Source organism: Synchiropus splendidus, chromosome 17 (genome assembly GCF_027744825.2).
Source record: "Synchiropus splendidus isolate RoL2022-P1 chromosome 17, RoL_Sspl_1.0, whole genome shotgun sequence".
Lineage (NCBI taxonomy): Eukaryota > Metazoa > Chordata > Actinopteri > Syngnathiformes > Callionymidae > Synchiropus > Synchiropus splendidus.
This window is the reverse complement of record NC_071350.1, coordinates 10770160-10796827: the sequence shown is the minus strand read 5'-3', so window position 1 is coordinate 10796827 and position 26668 is coordinate 10770160. Positions and strand designations below refer to the sequence as shown.

Genomic DNA, 26668 nt, shown 5'->3' with positions numbered 1-26668 from the left:
AATGCTTGTTACACTCTCTCCCGTTTGCATGAAAAACAACAATGCAGTCAAATTAAATTAAAAACAATAAAAAACCATCCATCTTTAAAATATATATTGACTATTTTTTCAAACAATGTGGACTCAATGGACAGTAAAAAAAAAGGGGATGAATGATAGTACATTAAAATATATCACAATGCAACCATTTACAAGCAACACATGAAAAATCTCTGTCAAATTTGAGCCACAAGAGAATAAACCACAGAGCATTCATCTGACCTAAAGTCAGGTCTGAGAAGGTTCCTGTGAAGGAGAGCAATACGTACCATTTACTATGACCTTGATGGGCCGCAAGTCAAGTTCGCCACGAGTCATGACCCGAGCCTCGCACATGTACATGCCCTCATCTGTCTTTTTGATGCTGCGGATCTGCAGGTGGTTGTTGCTCAACAGACGCAACCTCACTGGAAGAGAGATACATTTATATAAGATTTAAAGCAGTTTAATTCCATTCTGCATTTCCTGTGAACAACAGAATCACTCCAGAAGAGGAGAAGTTGAACACTAAAGGCTTTGAATTCCAACAGAACAAGTGAAGACCCAGTGAATATCCACCTCATAAACACCTGAAAAGCAAAGGCAGTGGAAGAGTGCCACGCGATGGCGGCACCCCACACACGTCTCAGACGGATATAACACCAGTCATAAAAGCAGCACCTCTAATTGAACCAGCAATGAACACACAGTTGAAAGGAGAGCTGTTTTAACTGAAACCAGGTGGTTTGTGGGGGCGATCATTCCACAGGTTATTAAATCTGAACCTGAATAATGAGTAAGGAAGCCAAGTTTTTTTAAAGACCTGTTGGAGCATAGACCAGATGAAATGTGTCCCCACTATTTATAGCTATGTGGGTCGACTGGAACCTTCTATGTGGAGGGAAGCCAAGTTAAACGTCTGTGAAATTGAGGAACCGTAGCTGTTTTCATAACGGTATTCCGTCAGTAGAAGCAACATTTATTTTACAGAGGAATTTCAGGTTTATTTTGGTTCTGTTTCACTTTCGGTCTCCCAAGAAGCCGTTCCTGCAGCCCCCCGAGATACATCGGATTCAAGACCCAGCACCTTCAACTCTGATCTAATCCCCAAACTAGCAGTGGCTCATCCTTCATCTGTCTGAAACTGCACACGAACGTCCAATATAAACAGACATAAAACTACATCTCCTATGATGCAAATTGGTGTCGTAGTGTCAGTCTTCATTCAGGGAGGAGCCTGTTAATAGGTAGCACTGTCAATGCGACTCAAACTACATATGGTGTCAGTGAAGGGCAGTGATGGGTCGATGAGGTTTCATGAAGCAGTGGCCTGATTTACAGAGGCCACCAGATGGCGCTGGCTGCTATAAAAATGTTTACACTTGAACAACTAAAAAAAAAAAAAAAAAAAAAAAAAAAATTATATATATATATATATATGGGGTCAGAAACCTGGTTCGCGAGCTGCATGTGGCTCTTTCGACAAGGAGTCTGACTCTCTGATACGAGAGGTTGGAGTGCGAAATACCGTCATAGCTAACCGCACTTTTCCGACTTCTTCTTTCGACTCTCTCTTAGTCAAAAAGCTGCCCAACCCTGCTGTACATGACACAACAATACGAGTCCCTCATGCCCTGTGCTGACCTCTCATTAACAACTGCTTCCTATGAGGGCCCTTACATAAGCAGTTTTTTCTGTCGTCTCAATAAAGAACGAGTGGTTTGGTCGTGGAAAAAGACATTCCTTGATGGGAGTCCAAGAATAAAAGCTCACTTAACACAACACTGTGGCGACTCCTGGCTCCCTGCTGTCACAGACGGTGAGGTCACACTGAGGTTAAAAAGATCCAGTCCAGGCGTAAAACAAAACATACATTTCCTGCTTCCTTTCTGACTCTTCTGAAAGCTCACTTTCACACGTCGAAGCAGAGCAGCTTTTGGACGAATATGGTCATGATTCTAAGAATAACCAGCTGTAATAAGTCATGAAAACTGCACAGCAACATTGTTGTGCAGTCTTTAAAATGCGTCACAATGACTCCCCACTCTAAATGGGAGTCAGTAAAAAGCTGCAGAAGCTCAGAAGAAGATAAATGACTTGTTCCTACTGTACATTGTGCAACAGTATCACCAGAAGTATCAGGCAAAGTTACAGATGTCATTGGAGAAATCGTTGGAGCAGTAACTCAAGTATAAGTAAGTAATTGTTGTTGTAGTTTGAATATATTTTAAACAGCTTTAGCAGTTGTTGTTGCAACTGTAGGAGCATCAACAGTATCAGCAGTTGCAGAGTGACGTCTAACCTTGACTCAAGTGTAGATTTCAGTTTGAACATTTAAGATAAAGAATCGACTACCGTAGTGGAATCAAGAGGATTTGTACTAGTAGTGACAAGCTGGCGAGGCTTTGTGAAACAGTGTCCTCATTGTCAGAGTCCATTAGATGGAACTCTCTGCTATAAAATATTTGACTTTAAACAACAATTGCAATGACATCTCATATCATTTCAAAATGGAGAGCGGCACCTTCTGAGCCCTGAAAACAAGGACACTGTTTCTTGAAGTATCAGCAGCCCATCACCACAACTTTTTTTAAAAAGAAAAAAGTATTTAAATCATTTTTTAATCCTTATTTTTTGCATTTTATTCTAGTCAACATACTCTCCAGAAAAAGTTTATTTACTGTAAATTACTTACTCACTGAGTTTAAATTGAGGTCCATGTAAATTCCAATAGTTTCCTTTATTTCAATCAATTTATTTCCATTATGTTCACAATCCGATAAATGGAGCAGTGTCTTGACTCTTGAATAATTGAGTACTAGAAGGTGTATGTAGAGAAGGTTCATCAGCTGCATCCCACATGCAGCACTATGTGCACACTCATGTCATAAGGCCTTAAAGCTAAACAGTAACTGTCAAACAGTTCCTGAACAAAAACAAGCGTCCTCAACTTTTCCAAATGCTAGTTCTATGATGCGAACCACGGCAGTACGCCTGAGATACTGCAGCACTTCGGAACACACGGAGGCAATATATTCAGAGTAGGATTGTCACTTGGAGACACTAGAGCGGAGACAAAGTTGTCATCTTCTTGAGAACTCCCCAGCAGAATCTCCATTTCACAAAGTTATGAAAGACAGATGATAATGATGCCGTTGTTTTGTTAGTAATAAACCAAACATCATCTACGAAGGGCATCAGGAAGGCTGGAAGAGAAACACTGTTTCATGGGAAAGTGTGTTGGCAGTCAGAAGGGTGGCAGAGTACACGCAGTATAATTTGATTTGGCGAAGCTCACCGTCTTCCTTGTAGTTGATCACGGAGCCCTTGTGCTGCCAATAGACAACTGGCTGCGGTGAGCTGACCACATTGCAGATGATTTCGGCGTCGTCGCCCTCATTAAACTCCTGTGGACTGGGGACGTCCTGGAATGTGATCTTTTCTGTGGACAGATCAGGCAGTGAGCAAAGCAAATACCACCATATGGTGAACACCGCCAGCAAAACCGTTTATTGGCTGTCTTGGCAACACGCTGAGCCCGGGGGCGACCCCAGCTTGGAAGCACCTAGTTTTCACTAAACTTCTTAAAAATAAAAGTGTTGGAACCTCAGCAAACTTTTGGGAAATGCAGTCAACTTTCATATCAAATAAATGGACTCCTCTTGCTTGTCATATATTGTCATGTAACATGACAGGAAGGTTTGAATGGATACTGCATATATTACATTCTTTTCCAGTTAAGAACATATTTGTGGCAGGAAAACACATCGAGAACATGGAGTCAATTGTGTTACTGCATCTGAGCACAAAATTATCAGCAATATTTTTACTCATCAGAGAAAGCTCTGGCGTGAGACACATGAAAAGTAACAGACCACGAACATCAGACTATTTGTTATCTTGGAGAAGCGAGATAATTATTTGTGTATAGACGTTACAACAAACACATAAATGAATGTGAAAGAATAAAGGAAAGCTGTTTGCATTATTATTTTGGATGCCATTCATAAGAGCACCGGAACTCATCTACAGACTGTGTTACAGTGGAATGATAAAAAACATTTAGCACGACTCAGGAAGCCAAATTTTTGTAGTAGTTTGGCAAAGTTCGGACTTTTAAAAATGCATATCAGCAGCTCAGTCAGAGAAATTTGAATTTCTCTTAGTCAGATTACCTGGCCTGGGTAAGGGTTACTCACTTGACTCAGCTAGCATGTAGCCGAGTAGCTCGACTGTGACTACGGGGTATGCAGCGGAACAGACAGTGCGGAGAAGCACTGCCTTAACATTACTTCTAGAAGCCTAGAAGCATTCTAGATTACTAGAAGGGGACCGACAACAACTGGAGTTAACTTACGAAAGATTTCCACCAGGACTGTTGCTTCTGCCTCCTCATCTCCGTTCTTCGCCACGCACTTGTAGAAGCCGGCGCTGTCCAAGCTGGCGTGGTATATCGTGAGCACGGACGTGAGTTCACTGCGCGTCACGAGAATATCTTGTCGGTTGGGGTCGATCTTCTCCCCTCTGGGGTCGTACCAGTCTATGTCTTTAGCATCTCCAACCACTGCAACAGCAACAAATATAGAAAACATTGAAGTAAGCAAACACATTTTGGACGCTAATTCATCGGTGTTCAATAATGCACGTTGTTTTATCGCAGGTCCACTTTTGTTTTCCTCACTGGAAGCTTCTTGTTCTCTCTCGAGCCTGATTTTTTAGTTTGAAAACACAAAAGTTATTCCATCAAAACAATCTTTAACGAAGGCAAAATGGTATGAAAAAAGTTGTTATAAATGATTGATGCATTGTGGGGAATACGGCAGCAGCAAAATCAAACAATACACCTCATTTATGTTTCATAACAATGACTGTGGGCTCAGGCGTCTTGTTTTTTTTTTTTTTGGAAATACGCATTTGACATTGTTTTTAGTTAAAAAGAGGCGATAAGAAGGAAACCATACTCACTTAAACAGACATATGGGTTAAAGAGAAACTTTGAACAAGAAGTTGTTCTGCTATTTTCAGCCCACATTGCGTCTTTTTGTACACAATATTATCATCCTGCGTTTACTTCATATAATTAGATACCCCGAGAGCATTTGAAATATCATTGATCTCACAAATCAAACCCAAACACACTCGGGAACAGCGTGTGCTAGTAGCAGTCCGGAGCTGTTCTTCGTCCCACATTGAATCTGTTCATAACTTTCCCAGTTTTTTTGCTGACAGACGCAAAATAGTTTGGGACAACGTAGCGCCGAGGGAGGAGGAGGCTGTGCTTCATGTAGGTGCTTCAGCTTTTTATTAATATTACAAGAGCTTTCACTGTTATTTAATAGCGTAACACAACAAAGAAGCCAATTTTCCACCTGTGAAATCTCACGGGCAAAGTATTTAATGTGGGTTATATTTAGACTCTGCAGGAGTCTAAACAAAACTCAGCAGTCTGAGGACATTCGGTGGATAAGATAAACTCCGCAGAGCACAGTAACACACAGCGCATATTTTCTAAATAAGCACTGAGGCTGGTCTTCTGGGTCGATAAAAGCCTTTGCAAAGAGACGCACTCAGATGTGCACTTACCACGACCGTCATTCAAGGACGATGGGCTTTATGTGAATGAAGGTGTAGGTGGCCATGTCTATGACTGGTTTCTGGAATGACCAGTCCTGATCATTTCCTTCCTAATGCAAGGCCTCACAAATATTTCCCTTGGTGCAGCTTGGGGAAAGCAAAGCAGCTTATGGGAGATGCACAAATGTACCGTGACTTTTAACTTGGCATCAGCTGCACATAAAGAGTGCATTATTGTCAGGTGGAGAGATGTAAGGCCTTGGGTGGCCAAGTACCACATGGAGGCAGGAAGGATGATGCGGTCACCAGTCTTGGTGGACTGTTAATGGTGCACATCTTCTCTATCTGTCTCGGGACGCAACGACAGGAACCCAAAAGCACAAAAAAGTCATCACTAACAGGAACACACCATAGAAACACTTCGCTTTTTCGAGGCTGGAGGCAGAGGTTGGCAACCAATCTTTTTTTAATACTGAACACAACTGAATGGAAAAGGAAGAGCTACAGTTTTAGATTATAATAACTGATGTTTTTTAATGATCATTTCATTTTAAAGCTTCTCTCTCTGTCCATATATATATATATATATATATATATACACATTCAGAAAATGTTAAAAACTGTGCCTGCATTGACTGCATTTAAACGACTGATTCTTACCCATAGGGCCCCTAGAGGGCCGCTAAAAGTTTTTTGTTTTACACCTTTGGTCTGCGAGACGCTCAGTTTAAATACACTTGCCACATATGGTGGCAGTAGCGTGTCACTGAATTGACTTGACAACTGCAAATCTGTGATAGTTACCAACTATGGAGCAGTTCTTGAAAAGAAAAAAATGATAAAGAAAGTGACGTTGACCCTCCAACAGTGAAAACTGTTCATGAAAGCACCTGTTGAAGCAGTTTTGAAAATGAATTGGAACATTTTATGGCGATACTTTCATTTACACTTTACTGATATCTTCTTTGGAGTTCAAATAAGATATACTATTTTTATTTTATGATATTTGGACATGGTTTTATTTTATTTTATTTCAATTCTTTTATTCAGTTTCTCCAATTTTCTCAACTGTTTGCACGAAGTATATTATATTTTATTTATTTTTTTCTTTCATAAATTGGATGCACATGACTTGCACCTGGTTCTGCTGCTGGTTGGACTTGTTTCATGTCATTTCACAAGGTTTTGGTTTGTTTATGTGTAAGTAGATTAAATATGGCTATTGATCACAAATGAAATTGAGAGTCATGACTCAGTTGGATGACTTGATTTGGGCCCTGGGCCCATTTTTTCTGGGAAAGGTGGCCCCAAGACCAAAAAGGTTAAGACCCCTTGATTTAAACTACACTTTGGCGACTCCCCTGACTACTGGACATATGTATCCAGTTCTGCCTTAAACTACGCTACATGAGACCAAGTCCCATTGGAACTGGAACTAGGGCAACGGCCACCATATTGGACTCGGAAGATCTGGAACAGACAGGAAAGGTTGGACCTCTGCTCGGATTCAACAACCCAAAGAGCAACATCTCTTGATAGAGCAGGACAGTCACATGACCAGTGCGTGGCAGCTTGAAACGCAGCTTGCAGATCATGAAATAGTGAGTGATGGAGGTAAACGGTCAGCTATGAACTCAGAAGTGAATCAACAACCCATTTAAAATGATCCCATTGCTTCTGTGAATGCTGTCAAAATAAAAGACCAAAGAAAAGAGAGTGTTTTCGTGTCTTTTGTCTAACATAAAGTTAAGTAGTGTGCTTGACACAACTTACCCTCGCAGAGGAAAAACTTGGAATCTCCGATGCTGATGACTCCTTGAGTTGGGGTGATTTCGACCTGAATGGCAGCTGGACAGAGAAAAGGAGACAGCACCAAAGACACATTAGTCTTGTTCCAGCGAGAGGACTGTTGGCGACAAGGGCTGCGGCGCAATAACAATAAGGCTCAAAATCGAATTGCTGTGCCTCCTCAAACCAGGGATCATTTTTCAGCCGCATGCTCAATGAATGGGAAAAATGTCTTTTCAAGCTGACTGGACTGCAAAAGTAACACCAGCAGATTTGAGTCAGGATTTAATGTTGGGGCAGCAGTGGTGTAGACGCGGATGTCCGACAAGTAACAGCCATGGTTATGGGCATTTGAAGACCTTTACAGTACATTTTGGTTTTTAGTAGGCTTCACCAAAAGTCAATTTTTATAACTATGTGTACATTTTCCAAGGAAGGAAGTATTGTAATGTTGTTGTTAATGATGTGTGAGATTTTTTTTATTGAATGGAGTGGAACATGTAACAAGGTTTCGCACATGAATAAAAATAAATACTGTATATATATATATATATATATATATATATATATATATATATATATATATATATATATATATATATATATATATATATTTTTTATTTTATTTTTTATTTTATTTTATTTTATTTTATTTTATTTTTTTTGTATATGTTTTTATTTTAATTCATGATCATATATATGAGCCAAGTTCACGCAGCAGACTCCCAGCTCTTCAGACACCTTCTCCATCTTCTCCTAGGAAATACTGAGGAATTACCGGCCAGGAGTTATAATCTCTCCAGCACCTCCAGGATCTGCCCTGCAGCCTCCTTCAGCACTGAGCATCCACATCATCATTATGACCAAAGACTCTTTCCTTATCAAAAGCTTTATCATAGGTGGACTCCAAAACTCCAACGTTTCCCATGATGACAGCTTCATCCGTCATACTTGGCTGCGAAGCCTTCTGGGGGACACAAACACCACATAGGATGTAACAGTTAGCTCTTAAACTGTTACATCCCTTACAGCACTTAGTGCATCTCCCACCTCGATTTAGTGTACGACCTCATCTCCGTACCGGAACCTAACACAGTGAATTGTTAACTAACTAAAATCCTGTTTAGAATAAAGCTTTGGTGCAGAAAGTTGGCTACAGTGTGATAACAGGGAATAACAATCGTACGCTGGAAAGAAAAAAATGTGGCGGATGAATAAACCCATGCAGGGGAATTGAAGCAGTTCACCTAAACTAGTGCTTTCAATGACTAAATAGAGGCTCGAGGTTGTTTTCTGAAGCACACTACGAATCATCAACCCCTTTTGTGGGCGGAGAGAAATCAAAGACGACCCCCCGACTGAGCTCCGATCGGAATCACAAGTGCGCTCTGGAACCACATGCCGCGCTCTCCTTTAATTGTATTGAGGTTTAACTCAACACATGCACAGGCGCTTAAACGTCAGCATGCTGTTCCTCAAAGGTGCGACGGAATGAAACTGGAACAGATGATGATTCCGGGATGGGGGGTTTGAGTGTTCGTGAAGAACAGACACACATGCCGGACTGTGATCTGGAGCTTGACAGAGAAGTCCCATTGAGGTTGCAACGTGTCGCCACTTCACACCAATGTGGAATTCAGTTTCAGCTCAGCTCTCACATGGACATTCAGGAGAAGGGGAAGACGAGGCAGACAAAAAAGTCATATCACAGTGAGACATTTGGAATTCACGATAGAGAAACCTGTGAGCTATAAATCCATATCGGAATATTGACTAAGACGGTGCTGGGATTCCAGATGGCAGTGCATATCGGTACGATGCTGTTGTAAATTAGTGTTGCACACAGGGAATCTTCCACAGACTTGGCCATAGTGTGGCCCCCGGCTGTTATTTAAAAGGTTAGTGAGGATCACTTGCACAGATTTCCACTGACCTCATGCCTTATCCTTTATGGACTATTCAGGCTTGCCATGTCGCCTGGTTTTAATCGGGTTTCTGCTGTTTTTTTGTGGTCAAGTTTTTGATGGAGGACTTGACATTTTTGTTTTCACAAATCCGTGTTTTCATTTCTTAATGAAGACAGTGAACAGCTACTCGTCTGACACATCACAATACTTTTCAGTCTTAGTCAAGGCCAGTAGTGTGTCACCGAGTTACATTGTAAGTAACCTTCCTATTGACATCACGTGGGGGCGAGTCAGGTTTCTAGCACGAGCCAAGCAGCCGACAACACTAGCGTAAACAACAAGGGCGGGAGGAGTGAGAGGCATGTGCCCAAGAGTCGTGTCCACTACCGGTGACAATATGAACCCTACAGAGTCCAGGGACACAGGGAAATGCCAGATTGAAGACCACAATAAAAAGCAGACTCACAAATTATCCATTTGTATGTAAAATGTGGACTCAGGGAAATATGACTTTTCTCAAGAGACCAAGTAAAATACCACTTAATTCAAACCATCCACCTGACTATTTTACATCATCATTGGTGGAGGAAGAAAGAACACAGACCGGCTGTGGCTTTGTTGAACATATTTGAGGTTTTCACAATAGGAGAACTCTTTATTTTTCTGACTCTGATTTGACATTTTTGAGTGACTTTTACATTCAATGACAGCTACCATGGAAGAAGAGCTGCGGCGGCGCTGAAGAATTATACCAAACAAGGCCAGTTTTTATGATGAAATGTGACGGTGAAGTCAAAAAATGGGCAGTTTGTGTTGTTAACTGGCTTCAAAAACACAAGCTGAATTAGCAAGAATCGTGTCAGATGCGACTGTTGACATCATGGTTGCACTTCTGTTAAAGCTCGCAGCCAGTTGCTGCTTTAAGCAACTCACAGAGTAACTTATAATCCACATAAAAATCAAGGACAGAATGAACTTTCTTTTTTACTTTTTCAAATTTGCGAGTCATGTATGGTGGCAACATTGGTTAAGATAATAGGAAAAAAAAAAAAAAAACGTAAAAAAAAAAATGTTAAAACACCACAGAGAGTGAGAAGCAGAATTTATTTTAAACTCCTTGGGTCCGTGTGCAACAGGTACCCCTCTAATAGAGCTCCAAAAGCAATGGTTTGAACCAGAAATCTCTGCGGCAATCTTCCGCGGCTCAATAAGGAATTCATGTTGGGATTCCGCTCCGGCTGGGGGACAAAACAAGCAACTCTATCTTTCTTTTGGTCTTGAGAAAACCTCAATGTGAAACAGGCCTCAAAGCAAAACAGGCTAAAAAGAAAAATACTGTCGTTGTACAGCGCATTCAGGAAAACATTCCTCCCCCAATGTGACCTTTGAGAGGATATCGTACAACTTCTGATATCCAGTTAGCGCTGTGTACGCCTCCTGAGGACCGAGGAAACCACATCCACCTGGCATTCTTGCTTTTAAGGTTGAGAGGGAGATGCAAAGAAAACATCCCGTCACTCTCTTCTTTGGTAAACACAGAGCAAACTTGATACAACTCAGTTTCATTCATTTTATTTTTTACATTTTTTTCAGTGTAAAAGCAGAACAGCACATAAACAGGTCAAGCGTGGCGAGATGAGAAAACAAGGCCTTCAATGGCCAAGGTCAATATCCCACCAGCCAAATCATTTCATGACCTTCATGAATTTGAAATGGTTCACATGAAAAGTTGAGATCAGCAAAGCGTCTTAGATATGAAGGCTCATCTATGCGATGAAACCATGACTGAGCACAAGTTTCCATTCTTTTCATTGGTAATGCTGTACACCAAGGTATCCAGCAGGGGGAGCAGCCCACAGTCAAAAGTTTATGGCGATGACAAACTCCAATACAAATGTTTGAAAACGATTTGTGTTAGAATTCCATTCCATCCAAGTCACAATTGCTGAAGCAACTGATTTGATCTAGAGGACTCAACTGTTTGGTGTCCAGGAAGCGCAGAAATATAAAGGCAAAACTGTGCGAGCAACCTGCCAACACTTTGTCTAAAGTTGCTGTGGGTCAAAGTGCACTTTACTGAACAATAGCCATCCTGGCTGTCTGTCACAGAACACCAATAAAATGACATTGTGTAATGCAGTTTGGGCCGGTGTAAGGCCACTCAGACAGCGATTTTATGCCAAACCTGCTGACAGAAGTCGAACATGGCCAAGTGCCTCAATGTCAACAGCAATTCCTCACTTCAGACAAGGCTTCTGACCTTGCAGATGTGGTACGCTGGACACAGAAACAATGTATATAGTATGGAGGATTACACTGAGTCACTTCCGAGTGTTTATTTAACAGAAATAGAGTATTGGCTTCAATAACAGGACGTAGTACTTGACATGGTGAAGGGGGAGATTAGATAAAGGATGAAACTATCATGCCACGACACCAATCTCATATCAGTCCAGTATATCTCTGCATCACTTTCAATCCTCTTTAAAGAAGCAAAAGCTACTCTATCAACATTTAAGAGTCCTTTTCTCACACTCACGCCACTTCTTAGGACACCTCTGCGCTCTGAGCCTTGCCAAATGGCACTTTCGCCATTAGGATAAGGATGCCTTCGCTGTAATTACAGTCAACTAAGTTGAATGGGGAAAAAAGGCACTCGCTTTAAATGAGACGGTGGGGAGAGGAAGACGACCAATGAGGGTCATGGATGTGGTGAATGAGGACATGAAGAGGAAAGGTTTGACCAGGGAGCAGTGGTAAGGTTGCTGGTTCACCGTCTGACATGTGTCTCATTTCTTTCTTTCTTATTTTTTTTTTGTTTTTATTAATGCTTTCTAGTGTGAGCCAGTTTGTAATAGCAACGTAAATAACTTTTTTAAACAACCGATCAATAATAATACACACATTTTTCTCTCAATAGAGACAATGTTTACAGCCTGAATCCCGCCTTCAATACCTGGTCCTCCTCCCTCTGCTGCTGAGGCAACATTACCTGCCTTTTTTTTGGATAAAAATTCCTTTTAATTTTACGTAGCGCAGCAAAACAAATCCTTGTCTCATCATACCACTTTTCAAGGTATGAAGGGGGGATACATGTGTTGGGAAATTACTCAGAGAAATCGATTCTATTCAAATTTATTCCAAGAAAAAGAAAAACAAGACGAAGAATAAACTGCAAAATTAAGCACAGTGTCACCAAACCTACACCAATACTGTACATTTCACAGCACAGACATGTTGGCCTCCCATTTTCTGAGGCAAACCATGTTAAATTGGTTTGAAATTCCAGGAGAATGAACTGTTGCAGGGAATACTTGTCAGTAGTGTGAGTGGTGGAGTGCTCTCTACTGGAGAGCCATTCGTAATATTCATTACAATATGACTACTCTGAGAAGGCGGTAAAAGGAGGTCACATTAGACAAAACTGTCATATGTCAACGAGTCATGATGTCACGAGTCATGACGTCAGGAGAAATGCCCGAGGCTCCGGGGCCATTGCGACCGAAGACATCAGAATCAGAATCAGAAACTGATTTATTGCCATGGTCACTGGGGATCCCACCAACTAGGAATGTGCTTCGGAATAAAATAAAATAAAATAAAATAAAATATGAAGGGGAAGAAGCTGTTCCTGTGACGGGAGGTTCTGGTCTGGATGGACCGTAGCCTCCTGCCTGAGGGAAGAGGAACAAACAGTCTCTCTCTCTCTGATCCGACCTGCACGTCTCTGTGACCTGGAGACATACACGTCCTGAAGAGGTGGCAGGCTGCATCATCAGTGTGGGAGCATTACACAAGGGAGGACATGTTGGCATGTTCATCAGCCCGTGCACATCCATATGCGGACTAGTCGACTCGTCTTTCAGGCGCTGGAGTGACTGGTCGACGATCAAAAGTGTTTGCAGCCCTACTCTAAGCTTGACTGAAGCCACATAACCACTGTATACGCCCGGCATCATAACTCATTGCATGGGCTCCGTCATGTCATTAAACATGTCATTACAGTTATGACATAATGCAAGCAAAAAGTTTATTTACATCATAAAAATGCAAAACACGCCACTAAACTTGAATTATGCCGTTAAACTGAAAAAAATGAGAAGAGGTTTTATTTTAAGACCCAGCAACTCCAAAGAAGCCAAATACGACCTGTTAAGATTTGGACTCCATGATAATAGAATTGAAATAAATGAAGCAAAGGCCGCACTGTTTTAATCCTGCAGTGGGACAAGTGAGTGATAGGCTATCTTGAGGAACATTTCAAGTTTAAAGCTGAAGGACAATGTGTTGCCTCACCAGAGTGTTTGTGGCAGATCGAATCAAACAGTTCACTTTGCGCTGTTCAGATGGCGCTGACTCTAATGTGCCCCCTGTTGTTATTTATTCCGATGAGTTCATGATGTGCCGAGTTGGCACGGCTAATGAGAAAACGAAAAGGAGCTTGTGAAGCACTTGAAATGCTTGTTTGTAAATCAACAATATTGTTATGACTTATCTTTTCCACAAGGGCAGCGTGACTCGGTTGTGAGTTGCGGTTTTTGCGCCAGCTCCCCCTCACATCTTGAGTCAGGAGGTCTGCATGCCTAATTGGAGCCTGGCAGCCGGCGGTGACTGGCTCCATTACAAGGAGGTTTCAACAGTCAGCTGTTGGTGCTTAGCATTCAAGTCATGTCAGTCCAAACACACACAGCACAGGGCCAGACTGGGACCGTCGTACTGCCTTCGAAAGCAAATGTCTGCGCGAGAGGAGAATCGGATTAACCTTTCGCTCGCCGTGCTTCAACTTTCCTGGTCCAGCGTGTAGATTCGATTGTTGAGCACAGCTGCTTTTAAAGCAAGGAGACTTGGAAAAGGTCGCGTTGGTTGGTACCCGATCGGAGGACACGAATTCTACCCTCGACATTCTGTCACATTTCAAGGCGATTTCCCCGAAGAAACCGCTCTTTTATCTGCTTCTTTCCAATCCGGGGATCTCCGCTAAATCCCACCAAGCAAGGACTAGATACTCCATGAATTAATTACAGAGATATTATGGGGCCATTTTGATTTAAAAGTAATGATATTCCCTTTTATATGAATATTATAACAGCCTCACTAGAGGGTCCAAAACTTTTTGACTCCTGCAATATATGTCAATGTCTTTCTCTGTGTGTCTTTTTCCGCATCAGCAGCCTTTCATTACAATGAGGTTTATCAAAGATGCTTTTTCATTATTTAGATAGCAGCCATCAAATGCATGAACAAACACATTCATTTCAGTGGTTTTTAAAAAGCCAATGTGCGGTGTTTTTAATATATATATTTTTTTTAATCTTCTGAGAACCTAAGTCACACCCATCTACTTCCCTCTCATGGGACTGAAGTTCAGTTGAACGGTCAATTGAGCTTGATCGAGCTTGAAATATGCCATAAATGGATGATGTTTGATGCATTTGAAAGATACACTCTCATGCCATTGACCGGCATCAAAAGTTACTTTAGGTTTTGTGTGATAAGGAGTCGCGAACTACAGTACTTGTCACAGTAAGTGTTTATCTGCCTTAGTGCTGCATGCAGTCGGATTCTGCTGCGACGTCATACGTGCAACGTGTCGTCTAAACATTTACGTATTTTCACAAGCAAATAAATCATAAATTACATGACAGACAGAGGCGAAACTCACTTCTTTATTTATCATTTAAATTGAGGCACAGCCTATGTGTGATCCGCAGCATGAGGCGGAAAATAACCAGAAAATAACTTGAATGAGAATGAGAATGGGCGGAGACTTAGGCTCCCTATTTCCATTGGAAGTACAAGTAACATCTGACTTACAACCGGGATCGGTTCCGACCGTTCATGAGTCAGATCGGACGTAAATCGAATGCCATTCAAAATAGCCAACGCAAGGGTTGTAGGTACTACTGTAGTGGTAGATGGCTGTGTGAGAGTGAGATGCTGCCGTAACTGTCGTACGTGATGCTGGGCTGCTACGTGCTGCGGTGCCAGACATTGAATTTAAAAAATTGAAAAAAGCATCTGCTGGCCTTGGTCGTAAGTCGTAGAAGGTCATAAGTCGGATGTGGTCTTCAAATAATGGAAACAAGAGTCACAAATCGAGGGAATCTTTCCTGACTCCTCAGTCTCTATAGGTGAAAACCAACAGGCCTGCATTTATATCCCAACTGAATCCGGTTTTTAGACGCGTTGCCAGGTCCATAAAAAGGGTTAATATATTTCACATTCTGCTTTTGATGCCAGGGAACCTAAGATAAAATTTTAATGGAAGGTGAGGGCGCTAATCTGAATGCAGCAGACTAGAATCTGGAATGTTTTATCGAATAAATATGTATATGTGGAGCGTTCCACGAGCCGTTTTCATGCGGAAATCTACATAAAACCCATTTATATTGGTGGATATTGCAACATAATGTACCTTGGGAAACACATCCTATGAAACATTGTTTGGTGATATGCTTATTGAGCAGATCGCAACTGCTGAGGGTTCGGTTCGTATCAGGAGACAGACACGAAGGTTGTTGTGTTAGCAATGTTCAGCAACACAAGTACTGAAAATCTTTGCTTCTCTGTGAACTCTGCGAGTGGTTAGCTAGTTGCATCATACATCAACATGCGGGTAGCTGATGGTATGAGACTCTGTAATTTAATTGTTTTTGGCGACTTTGTAATTTTGGAATGAGACTAAGGGTTCAGTGAATTGTGTGTAGCGTTTAAAGAAGGCAAACGTCAATCTTACAGTGTTTTTTGTCATTTTATTCTGGGTGTATTTGTATTTTTGGAGACTCAGCAGGAAGCAATGTTTACGTCTTGCCAGAATAAACTACTCATGACGCCAAACTGGTCCAAATGGGGGAGAAAAGAACCTCCACTTACAAAATAAGAGCTGCTGACAAATTCAAAAGAGATTGAATTTTCTTTTGTTGACTTTCTTTTCTCCGCATCCAAGCAATATTTCTGGAAAAGTGGTGGAGTCAGTGCGATCAAGGGGAAGAACCTATTAACCTTTGGAGAGGGTCCAGGTACGAGGTGCATCGAGGCTACAAATCACAGCAGACAGACGAAGGTTATGGACATCTGAAGAGATATTTTGAAGGCCTGCACTCTCTATCTTCGATAAACTGCACTCATGAAGTCACAGTTTACATCCTGGCGGCTCACTGACTCGGCAGACACAGTACTACTCATTATCATTGGCCAAATTATGAGGTAGCATTAGAGAAGACAAAAACACTTATAGCCTCGTGTCAAAATGGCGACATTTTCACAATCAAAATTTTACAAAAACCTCTAGCAGTTATGGGTTAATGGGTAATAAAAAAATAAACTGTTATATCTCCAAACATCAGCAGTATCTTCGCTCAGGAGTGTAAGTCTTTCTCAGGTCCAGGTCCGAGTTACTCTATTGAAACCTGATAGATTTGTCTCGCAGTGACATGACATTCCATCTGGATGTGTGTAAGCAAAGTTGAATGGATTCCACATATATTTTTAGGACCAGGAGGGACTAGGAATCGTGGATGCAGTGCTGTGCGGCAATGAAAAATATGATAAAAAAAAAAAAAAAAACAGCACATAATGGATAAAACAAAAGAGCTAGCCAAAATGTTTTGTTACCCGTCGCTGTCATCCCTTACATGTATCATTAACCTGCAGGATTTCACTGCTTAATTCCTGGGTGTCAGATTGAACGTGTGGGCGTGAGCCTTCATGAAGCTGACATGGAAGTGTGAGCCGCTTCGCTTCAAACTTTCATTCACCCGCGTGGCACCGTCATTTTTACTGCAGTCATTCAGAAACAAGGTAGATCTTGATATTGTTCTCTTATTGCCACTGACAGTCTGATTAATATTTGCTTATCAAAGTTAGGGTCGAACAGACAAACCTGGAGAGACAGATAGATAGATAGATAGATAGATAGATAGATAGATAGATAGATAGATAGATAGATAGATGGATAGATAGATGGATGGATGGATGGATGATGGATGGATAGACAGACAGACAGACAGACAGACAGACAGACAGATAGATAGATAGATAGATAGATAGATAGATAGATAGATGGATGGATAGATGAATAAATAGATAGATGGATGGATGCATAGATGGATAGATATACAGACAGACAGAGAGACAGACAGATAGATAGATAGATAGATAGATGGATAGATAGATAGATAGATAGATAGATAGATAGATAGATAGATGGATGGATGGATAGATGAATAAATAGATAGATGGATGGATGCATAGATGGATAGATATACAGACAGACAGAGAGACAGATAGATAGATAGATAGATAGATGGATGGATGGATGGATGATGGATGGATAGACAGACAGACAGACAGACAGACAGACAGACAGACAGACAGATAGATAGATAGATAGATAGATAGATAGATAGATGGATGGATGGATAGATGGATGGATGGATAGATGAATAAATAGATAGATGGATGGATGCATAGATGGATAGATATACAGACAGACAGACAGGCAGATAGATAGATGATGGATGGATAGATGGACAAATAGATAGATGGATGGATGGAGAGATAGACAGATAGATGAACGGACAGACGGACAGATAGATAGATAGATAACGTAATAAAACTTGGACCTTTGATGGTACAGTCACTTTACTCAGTTAAAAAGCATTACGTTTCATTATTATTATTACTTTATTTTGTCACAGTAATTATTCATTTATAATATTAATTTATTAATTTGTCTAATGGGCTTTTTAAAGTTATAATGACTTGTTTTATGAGACCATTCTAAAAAGAATGTGGTGTTTTCAAGCACAACGCTCTGTCTATTGCTCTGCTTTGTAACCACGTACTGAACAAGGGACTCGACATTCCTGCACGACGAAGACGCACCTGAAGCCAATTTGCAATATTATGCTAAAATATTTCAAACCCTGACCCTTTGAAATTGAACAGTAATCGGCGTGTGGTGCAGATCGACTATCACGGCGGAGTAGACGCAACACGGTTTGAGACAGTGGAACAATAATTCACTCTCGTCTTCCCCTCCAAACACTGGATGTACGGCGGTGTGTGTCGCCCTCTCAGCGGGCCCCGCTCAGCGAGAGCATATTACGAAGGTCGGCCCTGGATCCGCCTCGTCCTCCACCAATTAACTTCCTGCCCATGTTTCCCTCGCGAGGTCACATCTTCAGGTAAATTATAATTAGAGGCGAGGAGTGAGGAGAAGATTGTAGTTTTGGGAAAGTGGTGTCAATCTTTATGAAGATGAAACAGTCCAATCTTCAAATTACACTTCCAACCTTGTGATTAAAGCTACACGTGTCATTTCCAAGCCTCACATTTGCAGCAAAAATTACACAAACGTGCAAGAGAGGTGAATGAAAACGCTTATTTGGGTTCGGCGAATCACTTTTTTGTTTGGGCGTGACGCAAACGGTGATGTTTATGCAACGAAACTGAAGGTTATTCAATGATATTTCTTTGTTGCTGTCTGTGTTTTGTGTCCACTGAAAAAACACCGGAACTTTAAATCCTTTGTTTTATTCATAAAGGTCGCACGTCAATGAAATTAAACTGTAGCTGTTTTTCAGTCTATATAGCAACAGCTTAAACTAAAAGTGGGATGTCTTACTTCAAGCGAGACATTTTTTTCAAATCACAAACTCAATCCAGTCAGTGGGAGATATTAGAAGATATTACTGATGTGCTGGTGAGGCTTCATGAAACAGTGTCGACATTCTCTGGTCTCAGAAGGTGGCGCTCTTCTTTTAAAAATTGCTGTTTAAAGTCAAATATTTTAGAGCAGAGAGCGCCATCTAGTGCAGTGATTCTTAACCATCGGGCAGGGGCCTATTGTTGGACCCGAGCGCCTCCTAGAGGGCTGCAAAAAAAGTTTTTTTGTTTTACACCTATGGGCTGTAAGGGCTGCGAGATGCTCAGTTTTGATCCATTAGTCACATATGGTGGCAGTAGTGTGTCACCAAACTACTGCCACCAAACAGTAAAAACTGTTCTTAAAAGCACCTGTTGAAGCAGTTTTGGCAATTTTATGGCAATATTTCAATTTACACTTCACTTATATCTTCCTTGGAGTTGAAACAAAAATTTTAATTTAAATTTTATATATATATATATATATATATATATATATATATATATATATATATATATATATATATATATATATATATATATATATATATATATATTTTATTATATTTATTTTATTCTCAATTTTATTCCGGTTTTCCAATTTTGTCAACAGTTTGCATCAAGTGTATTTGTTTTTTTCTTTTTTTCTGTAGTAAATTTGACTTGCACCTGGTTGGACTTTTCAATGACAAATAAATATCTTTGTGATGATCACATGGTTTCACGTCATTTCACAAGGTTTTGGTTTGTTTACGTGTAAGTACATTAAATATGGTTATTGATCAAAAATGACATCAAGAGTAATGACTCAGTACTATTACTTGAATGGGCCCCGAGTTTAAAAAGGCTAAGAACCCCCGATGTAGCGGACTCTGACGATGAGGACACTGTTTCACGAAGCCTCACCAGTCCCTCACTTGTAAACTGCACGCACATTGAATCGTACATGTGTGCTATCTTTGTGCTGCTTTAACCTGCCAGGCGCATTCAGTCACCGTATATAACTAGCATTTGAATTTAGAAAATTATTTCAACAGTGGTACTGCATCCCATGATGCACTGCAGCAGTTGCAGTTCCTAGCAGTGAGAGCCAATGCTTTATAAAACCAGTGTATATTCCATTGCAAGCTTCCTTCTGTAGCATGTAAAGAAAACATAATAAAAAATAAAATAAATTGGGTGTCAATAAAAAAAAAGTTTCATCATTCACTGCACAATTTATTGCAGCAGTATGTAAAACCATATATGTCTAGTTTAAGACGATGTCTCTCATTAGAAAGCCTTAGGTCCCAACTGGGATTTAAAAATGATGCCAGATCTCAGAAATGTATTCGGAAGAAAATGTTCCATATTCCACATGTGTTTTCCCATATGAAAGCCGCAATGAGCGCATATGTCAGTCTGCGCATAACTTAACTAATGAGGTCAAAGCTGCTGAACCTCTGCTCCATCATCTTTCTGCATCTGACCCTGGGGCGACCCTGCATCTCACCGTGCTGATCATCGCCGCTCAGCATCACTCTCTGGCATGCTAATGGATGAGCCAGCGCACGCTGTGCGAGTCAACTTCATGATAAACACAGGTCAGTAAAAATAGAACAGCACAAAGTTGAACAACATCAGTCTCCGTTTCTTCGCTGCTCTTTTCTCTTCACCAGCACTGACCTGTTCCATTTACAGGAAACAACATCAACTGAGCAGGAAGACAGGAAAAACTTGAAGTTGTTTTCTGTCAGTGCAATAACTCTTAAGTGAACAACCCTGAACACGCGATAGCTCAGATTGTCGCATTAGCTGGCATGATGAAATGATATCCATTCAAATCTAGTTGTGTAACCCACAAACAGGCCGATGTATTAAGGGACATTTCGGGAAGTTACTTTTGGGTTCTGAGCTTCACATATTTCCATGAGTGAATCAGTTTGAGCCGTAGCCATTAGCAGCATGGTAACAACGCTCGGGTAGTTGTTAGCATCATATATCAATCTACGCAATACTCTCCTTTAATAGAGGCATCTGCATGTCTGACTCACGCATCACTGCTGTACATTTTGTCATATAAAATTTTGCCTCTATTATAAAACAATTTCAAATAAATGAGTCAATAGAAACCTCCTGCTTTGGTTCAAAAATACTTTATAATGTAAATGATTCTGTGTTTTCTGACGTTGTCAATTACTGATGTGTCTTGAAGACAAAAACATTTTTAGAGCATATACTGTAGGTTACTGCTCCAAAATGAAGGGTGAATTGATAAGTCAGGTTTAGAGGTGAGAAGAAAAGAAGATGAGGCAAGACAAGCGAGGACATGAAGGGAGAGGTGTGATGACGGAGGATGATAGGTTCAGGCGGAGGAGGGGGACATGCTGAGGCAACTCTTCACATATATATATATATATATATATATATATATATATATATATATATATATATATATATATATATATATATATATATATAGCTCTGCTATAACCAGTAAAAAAAATATGAACAATACAATGAGTATATTGTCGGCTATATGTCACTCTCTGTCCAAGAACTCGGATTTGAAGTGACCTCAAAAAGCAGTGCTTTCTTTTCTGTGATAGGAATAGCGATAAAATAAATGAGCCCATATCTGCTTTTGTATCATTCAAACAACACAAGTCGGTAGAGGAAGAGATGAGATCGAGGTCAAGCTTGCTTTCCTTGCAACATGAACCGATGTTTTTCAGAGGAAGAGATTCAGATTGAGGTAAACAGCGGCACCAACAGAGCTATTGAGCCGGGACTTTCACTCAGCCACTTTGTGGTTCAATCCGGATAATTGTGGCCATAAAACCACCGTGATGTCCCCTTTGAAACAACTGGAACTTTTAACGGCATCTTTTTAAGATTTTAAAGACCATGTGTCAGAAGGAGAGTCGGTCGTTTCACTCCAATGAGTCAAGCTAAGCTTCCAGTGAGGATTGGAAAATCCATGAACAGAGGCTAACCTTAAATCCAATTGGATCTTGAGCAATTGCTTAACAGCCGCTGGCCAGTTTGCAGTTCATCCCTCACACTATTACTCTTAGGACACTTTCTTCTCCAGCTAAGCTCTCGGAGTATCATCTCCTCACAGATATAGGCATTGAAATCCGCACCAGCGCCTGATATAAGGGAGCTCTGGTAGATATGGAGAACCCTGAACCACTGGGATGTGGATCTGGAATTCGAATAGATGCTGACTCTTCGTGATAAGATTCAACTGTTAATAAGTCGGAGTGGTCCATTAACACATTCCTCCGGAGTCGCTTCCCTTACACCCCGACAGAGTCGCTCACAAACAAAACAGACAGATTAGCGCACGCAGAACTTTCCCTTAGCAGTTCCTTGACCGTTGCTGTGTGTTTAACACAGTCGAAAGACTGCTTGTCCTTGCAACCAAAACTCGGATATCCCCTCTGAGGGGATCTAAATTCAACTCTCAATTTGGACCCCATGTTTAATCCAAATAAGAGACAGGCAAACATCGCACAGGCCACCGGAAGCTTCAGTAAGTGGCTGTAGTAGCACGAAGGATCTCTATCGACAGACGCGCCCGTTGAAATATTCACAGGAGGAGCAGCACTCAGGAGGGGTGGTGCCGATTTAACTGTGGCCGTCATTTATAATCCAGTTCAAAGACATGACGCAGTTTAAACTTAACCTAGTGCTTAATAAGAGAATGATAATAACTCATTCAATATGCTAAAATGCCTGGCTAAAGACATAGAGTCACATGACATGGGAAATGATACCACAGACTTACTGGAGCGTTCCTACAGAAAGGACTCCGATAAAACTGTCAAATTAATAATTGCCTTGCAGGTTTGGGAATCGGCTAATGTCACACTGATCTTTAAAGGCTTTGCGAATCAAGATTAAAGAACAAAGCGCAGATGATTTTTGCCATCGCTTCTTGTTATCAGCCCACGATTTCATGCTCAGTGTGACGTTCCGTGGATGAAATAGATCAAGCCAGCGCCTGTGATGAGCACAAGCTTGTGTTCTTAGTCATCTGGGACTGTTTCCTCTATCTCCCGCGGGAGCAGAGCCTGTCGTTTGTATACACTGTCAACTCGTGACATCTTAAGTATCGGAATTAAAAAGCGTATTTCATTCAGCCTTTACAAATTCCTAAAACAGGTCAATGAACATTAAATGACGTCCGTACCGTAATGCTGACTTCCATTGTGAATAATTTTCCGAACAAGTATTCGCTCTTCATCCGCACTCTATTTCTCATGACATCTGTGTAATCCAAGTGACAGAATTCCTCAGGCCAACAGTAACCTCAGCTCGGGTTGATAAGAAGCAGCGTATACACGCCATGGAAATAAAACGCCGATTCATTTATTGTTAAGCTCACCGCCGTGGCTCTGCTTTTTTCGCTATGCAAAGCTCGACATTCCTCCGTCTTGGACCCGAGAATTCCGCAACAACTCGATGTGTTTATCGGCTCGAATGACAGAACACCCTCGGCAGGATAGGTCATCGATTAAGACTATTTACTTCGGAACCAAACAGTGATTTCACCAGGGTATTTGACTGTTTAATGTGGAAATTAAATGTACGCTTCGCCTGCAATTGGTTGACGCAGAGGAATAGGAGCGAAGCAACAATCAAGGTGGAGGAAATGGAAACCTAAACGGAGCTAATGTTTGTGGTTCTGGGTGGCTGTTGTTATGCTCCTCTGGTTCTTTGCTCACCAGAGTAAATCAGCCGTAAGATGCTTGAAGAAACTGGCCATGTTGCTGTTCCATGTGTCTACTACTCCGCCAGGTTCCTCAAACATGATCCTGAGTACAGAAAAACAAGCTCCTCCTCCAGTGTGGTGTTCAGAGGACCGCTGCTGGGCGATGAGCTGAGAGACTGTCCGGTGGGTAGAGCATATAGCGTTGTCATTTTGTCCACACAGGGAGAGAGTGTGATCTGCAAAGTTATCTGGCAAGTCTTAGATATGGCAGCAGGCAGTCCCACTGAATTCCCGCGCTTCCTCTGAACAGGAGTTTCTCTCTGACAGACTCCATTTTAATTGGATTTCTCATTTCGATTCTAACTGGAATGAATCTTTCTCCAAAGGACACGGATTCCGACATCTGTCATCATCAACAAAGGACAGCAAACCATCGATTAAAATGTTGATGGCGCTCTCCTCCGCTCGATAAGCAGCACGCAGTCATTTGCGTCCACTATTTAATACACAGTCTGCATGCATTCATGCTTTTCTCGACTTGTTCTTCCTCTCCTAAACCCCTTTCCCATAAATGACATTAAAATTTCCTCACTTCCATAAAGCCTGCCTCCCTATGATGCAACAATGCTGCCACTCATCTATGCACAACTGTGCATCGTAGGAAAATTTCTATCAGCAAAGTTACATTGAAGACTCATTCAGTCAGGATGTTTGCTACTGCGACATGCAATACCCTAGTTTCGCTGTGGAACACAAGTCAACTGGAAGGAATAAACAAAAATTATCTTTGGAATAAAAAGAAAAAGATGAAAATGTTTTAACTAAAACACGATTGAGTTCTTGATTGATGGATATTACAGTACTACAGTAGTAGTACGCGAGGTTTCATCGTGCAAAACTTTCATTTGAAGTGATCAATAACCCACTGAAGAATTGTTCAACTATCCTAACCAGTGAGTCCAATTGCTTTTCCAACTTATGCTCTTTAACGGTAAAATGTGAATCAGTTCTACTTGTGTATTATTTTTGGATCCATGTCACTTTTCACTGACTGGTTTCTCGACTGGATGACTCCGTACTGCCGTGGAGAGCGTGAAAAAAAATGGACAAAAGGAGTGGAGCTCTGCTTCATGAAATTGGCTGCCACTGATTCTAAATAAAATTTCAGGTGCCGCTCTGCCTGTAGGCTGCTCCTCTGTTCGCTGGAAATCCGGGGTAATGATTGCATCACTTTTATTGAGCATCACTCGAATTCAGGTTCCGGTGCACCTTGAAACTCCACGCTAATTTGTTCCAGAAGGCATTTGGATTACGGGAAGCTAGTGATTGGAAACCATTTGCCCCAGGAGAACCAATGAATCCGTCCATGACACAGTGATGAGAAACAGTATCAGTATTATAAGACAAAATATAAGTCATGTCAAACGCAGTCACATGCTTCATAGAACACAAATGGAATACAGTCCTGAATCAAAAGTGAAATCCTCACACCAGAGCTGCTCCAAATTTCACCTACAGCCGAATGAAGGGTTGAGCTGAGGGAAGTGCAGTAGACATAAATACTACAGTGACTGGAGGGAAATAAGCAAGCTGGGTTTTCATACAGCAGCAACAAAACAGTAGCTGCAGTAGGACACGACCCACCCAAAAACAACCCATCCTCACTCCCATGGCGTAATATATTGATGTTGGGAAGTGGACTTGGGAAGTGGAAGTGGGTGTCAAAGGCACCCTTCAGAGTTTCATGTTGACACACAGGCGTTTCAATGGATGCAAAAACGTTAGCAGGGAGTGCGGACGGTGGAACCTCTCTTCACTGAATTATATTGGCTGTCACTGGCTACATCGGGGCTTTAAATCAGCATTGACACGTTATTTTGAGTAGGTAGGAGCACCATCCCATGGTTTACCCAACTTCAACCTCTTTCTTTCTTTTACGTGAGACACTGCCCATGGTGTCAGGATATTCCGCGGAAGGCAGGTGCTTCAATTGAAAACTAATGTGGCAAAATGCAACGCAAAAATCCACTTTACCAACGTCATTTTTTCACACCATCGGACGTGTTGCCAAAAACAGCATGTTACCGTCCGTGTATCACTTGAAATAGAGCAGTCAGGTACAATGGCTCGAATACAGAAAAGTTCGATATTGGTAGAGCCAAGGTTCGGCGGGAATTATCAGGACTCCTTAAGGTTATCATTGTTACTAACTGAACTGTTGGCCAAAAAAACAGCAGCTGGAGACTGATTTAAAAAAACTGCACAAGCGGTGATGCTGACATGGCGGGTCATAGAAACCAGTACCAGAACTAATCATGAGGGATGATGTTGCCACAGAGCAGGCCATTCCGAATCAGGAAAAATTGCCGTTATCCAAGAAGCAATCATACAAAAAGCACTGAGACAACAAACGCAGCAGGTCCTTCACTTGCTAAACATGTTGTCACAGCCATCCGTCAGCAGACAAACAATGACTGAGCTCACTGCGGCGAGACTTGCCCCACTGTCGCGTCCTGTGAAATACACCTTTCCCTGTGTGGCGCCGTAAACACAACGAATAAGGTGGAGAGATGAATATAAATGAGAGTCAACCTCTGCGTTCCTGCTAGCGTATTCTTAGGGAGGAGGATTTGGACATGCTCTTTAATTCAAGATGTCAGTGTGAATTTATGTTTCACTTATTTCCATATGAATACAGCACAATGCCCCGGCGGTGGAGCTCGGGATCTAGGGATTTCGGGAAGGCGAAGAAACACTTTATTAAATGAGAGCTGATAAAAATATCCCAGATTTTATTTATTTATTTTTTGCTGCAAATTGAGGCTAAGCCAACGGGAGAGAAAACAAACTCCGAAACTTGAACTATTATTGGCGGTGAAATTCAATAAAAAGCCAGAGTAAGGAATAGAAAGCTCAACAGTGTGAACCAGAGTGGAAACAATCAAAGTGGGGGTTCTGGAGAGAAAATCGGATTCTGCATCATCTCTCCATCCAAAAGCTTTTTCATTTCTACAGCTATATTGAATGCAGAAGT

At 41.3% G+C, this 26668-nt stretch overlaps 1 protein-coding gene across 13 annotated transcripts in view; it reads right to left on the bottom strand.

The window, feature by feature from the left end:
- Window positions 1-26668, bottom strand: part of LOC128748282 (neural cell adhesion molecule 1-like) — a 203620-nt gene that overhangs the window by 52661 nt on the left and 124291 nt on the right. For all 13 annotated transcript variants that reach the window (XM_053846905.1, XM_053846911.1, XM_053846908.1 and 10 more), the window contains exons 2-5: window positions 7366-7440; window positions 4376-4582; window positions 3317-3460; window positions 309-446 (exon numbers count right to left, since the gene is read on the bottom strand). In XM_053846905.1, the coding sequence (XP_053702880.1) occupies window positions 309-446; window positions 3317-3460; window positions 4376-4582; window positions 7366-7440 (564 nt within the window). The remainder of the gene's footprint in view (window positions 1-308; window positions 447-3316; window positions 3461-4375; window positions 4583-7365; window positions 7441-26668) is intronic.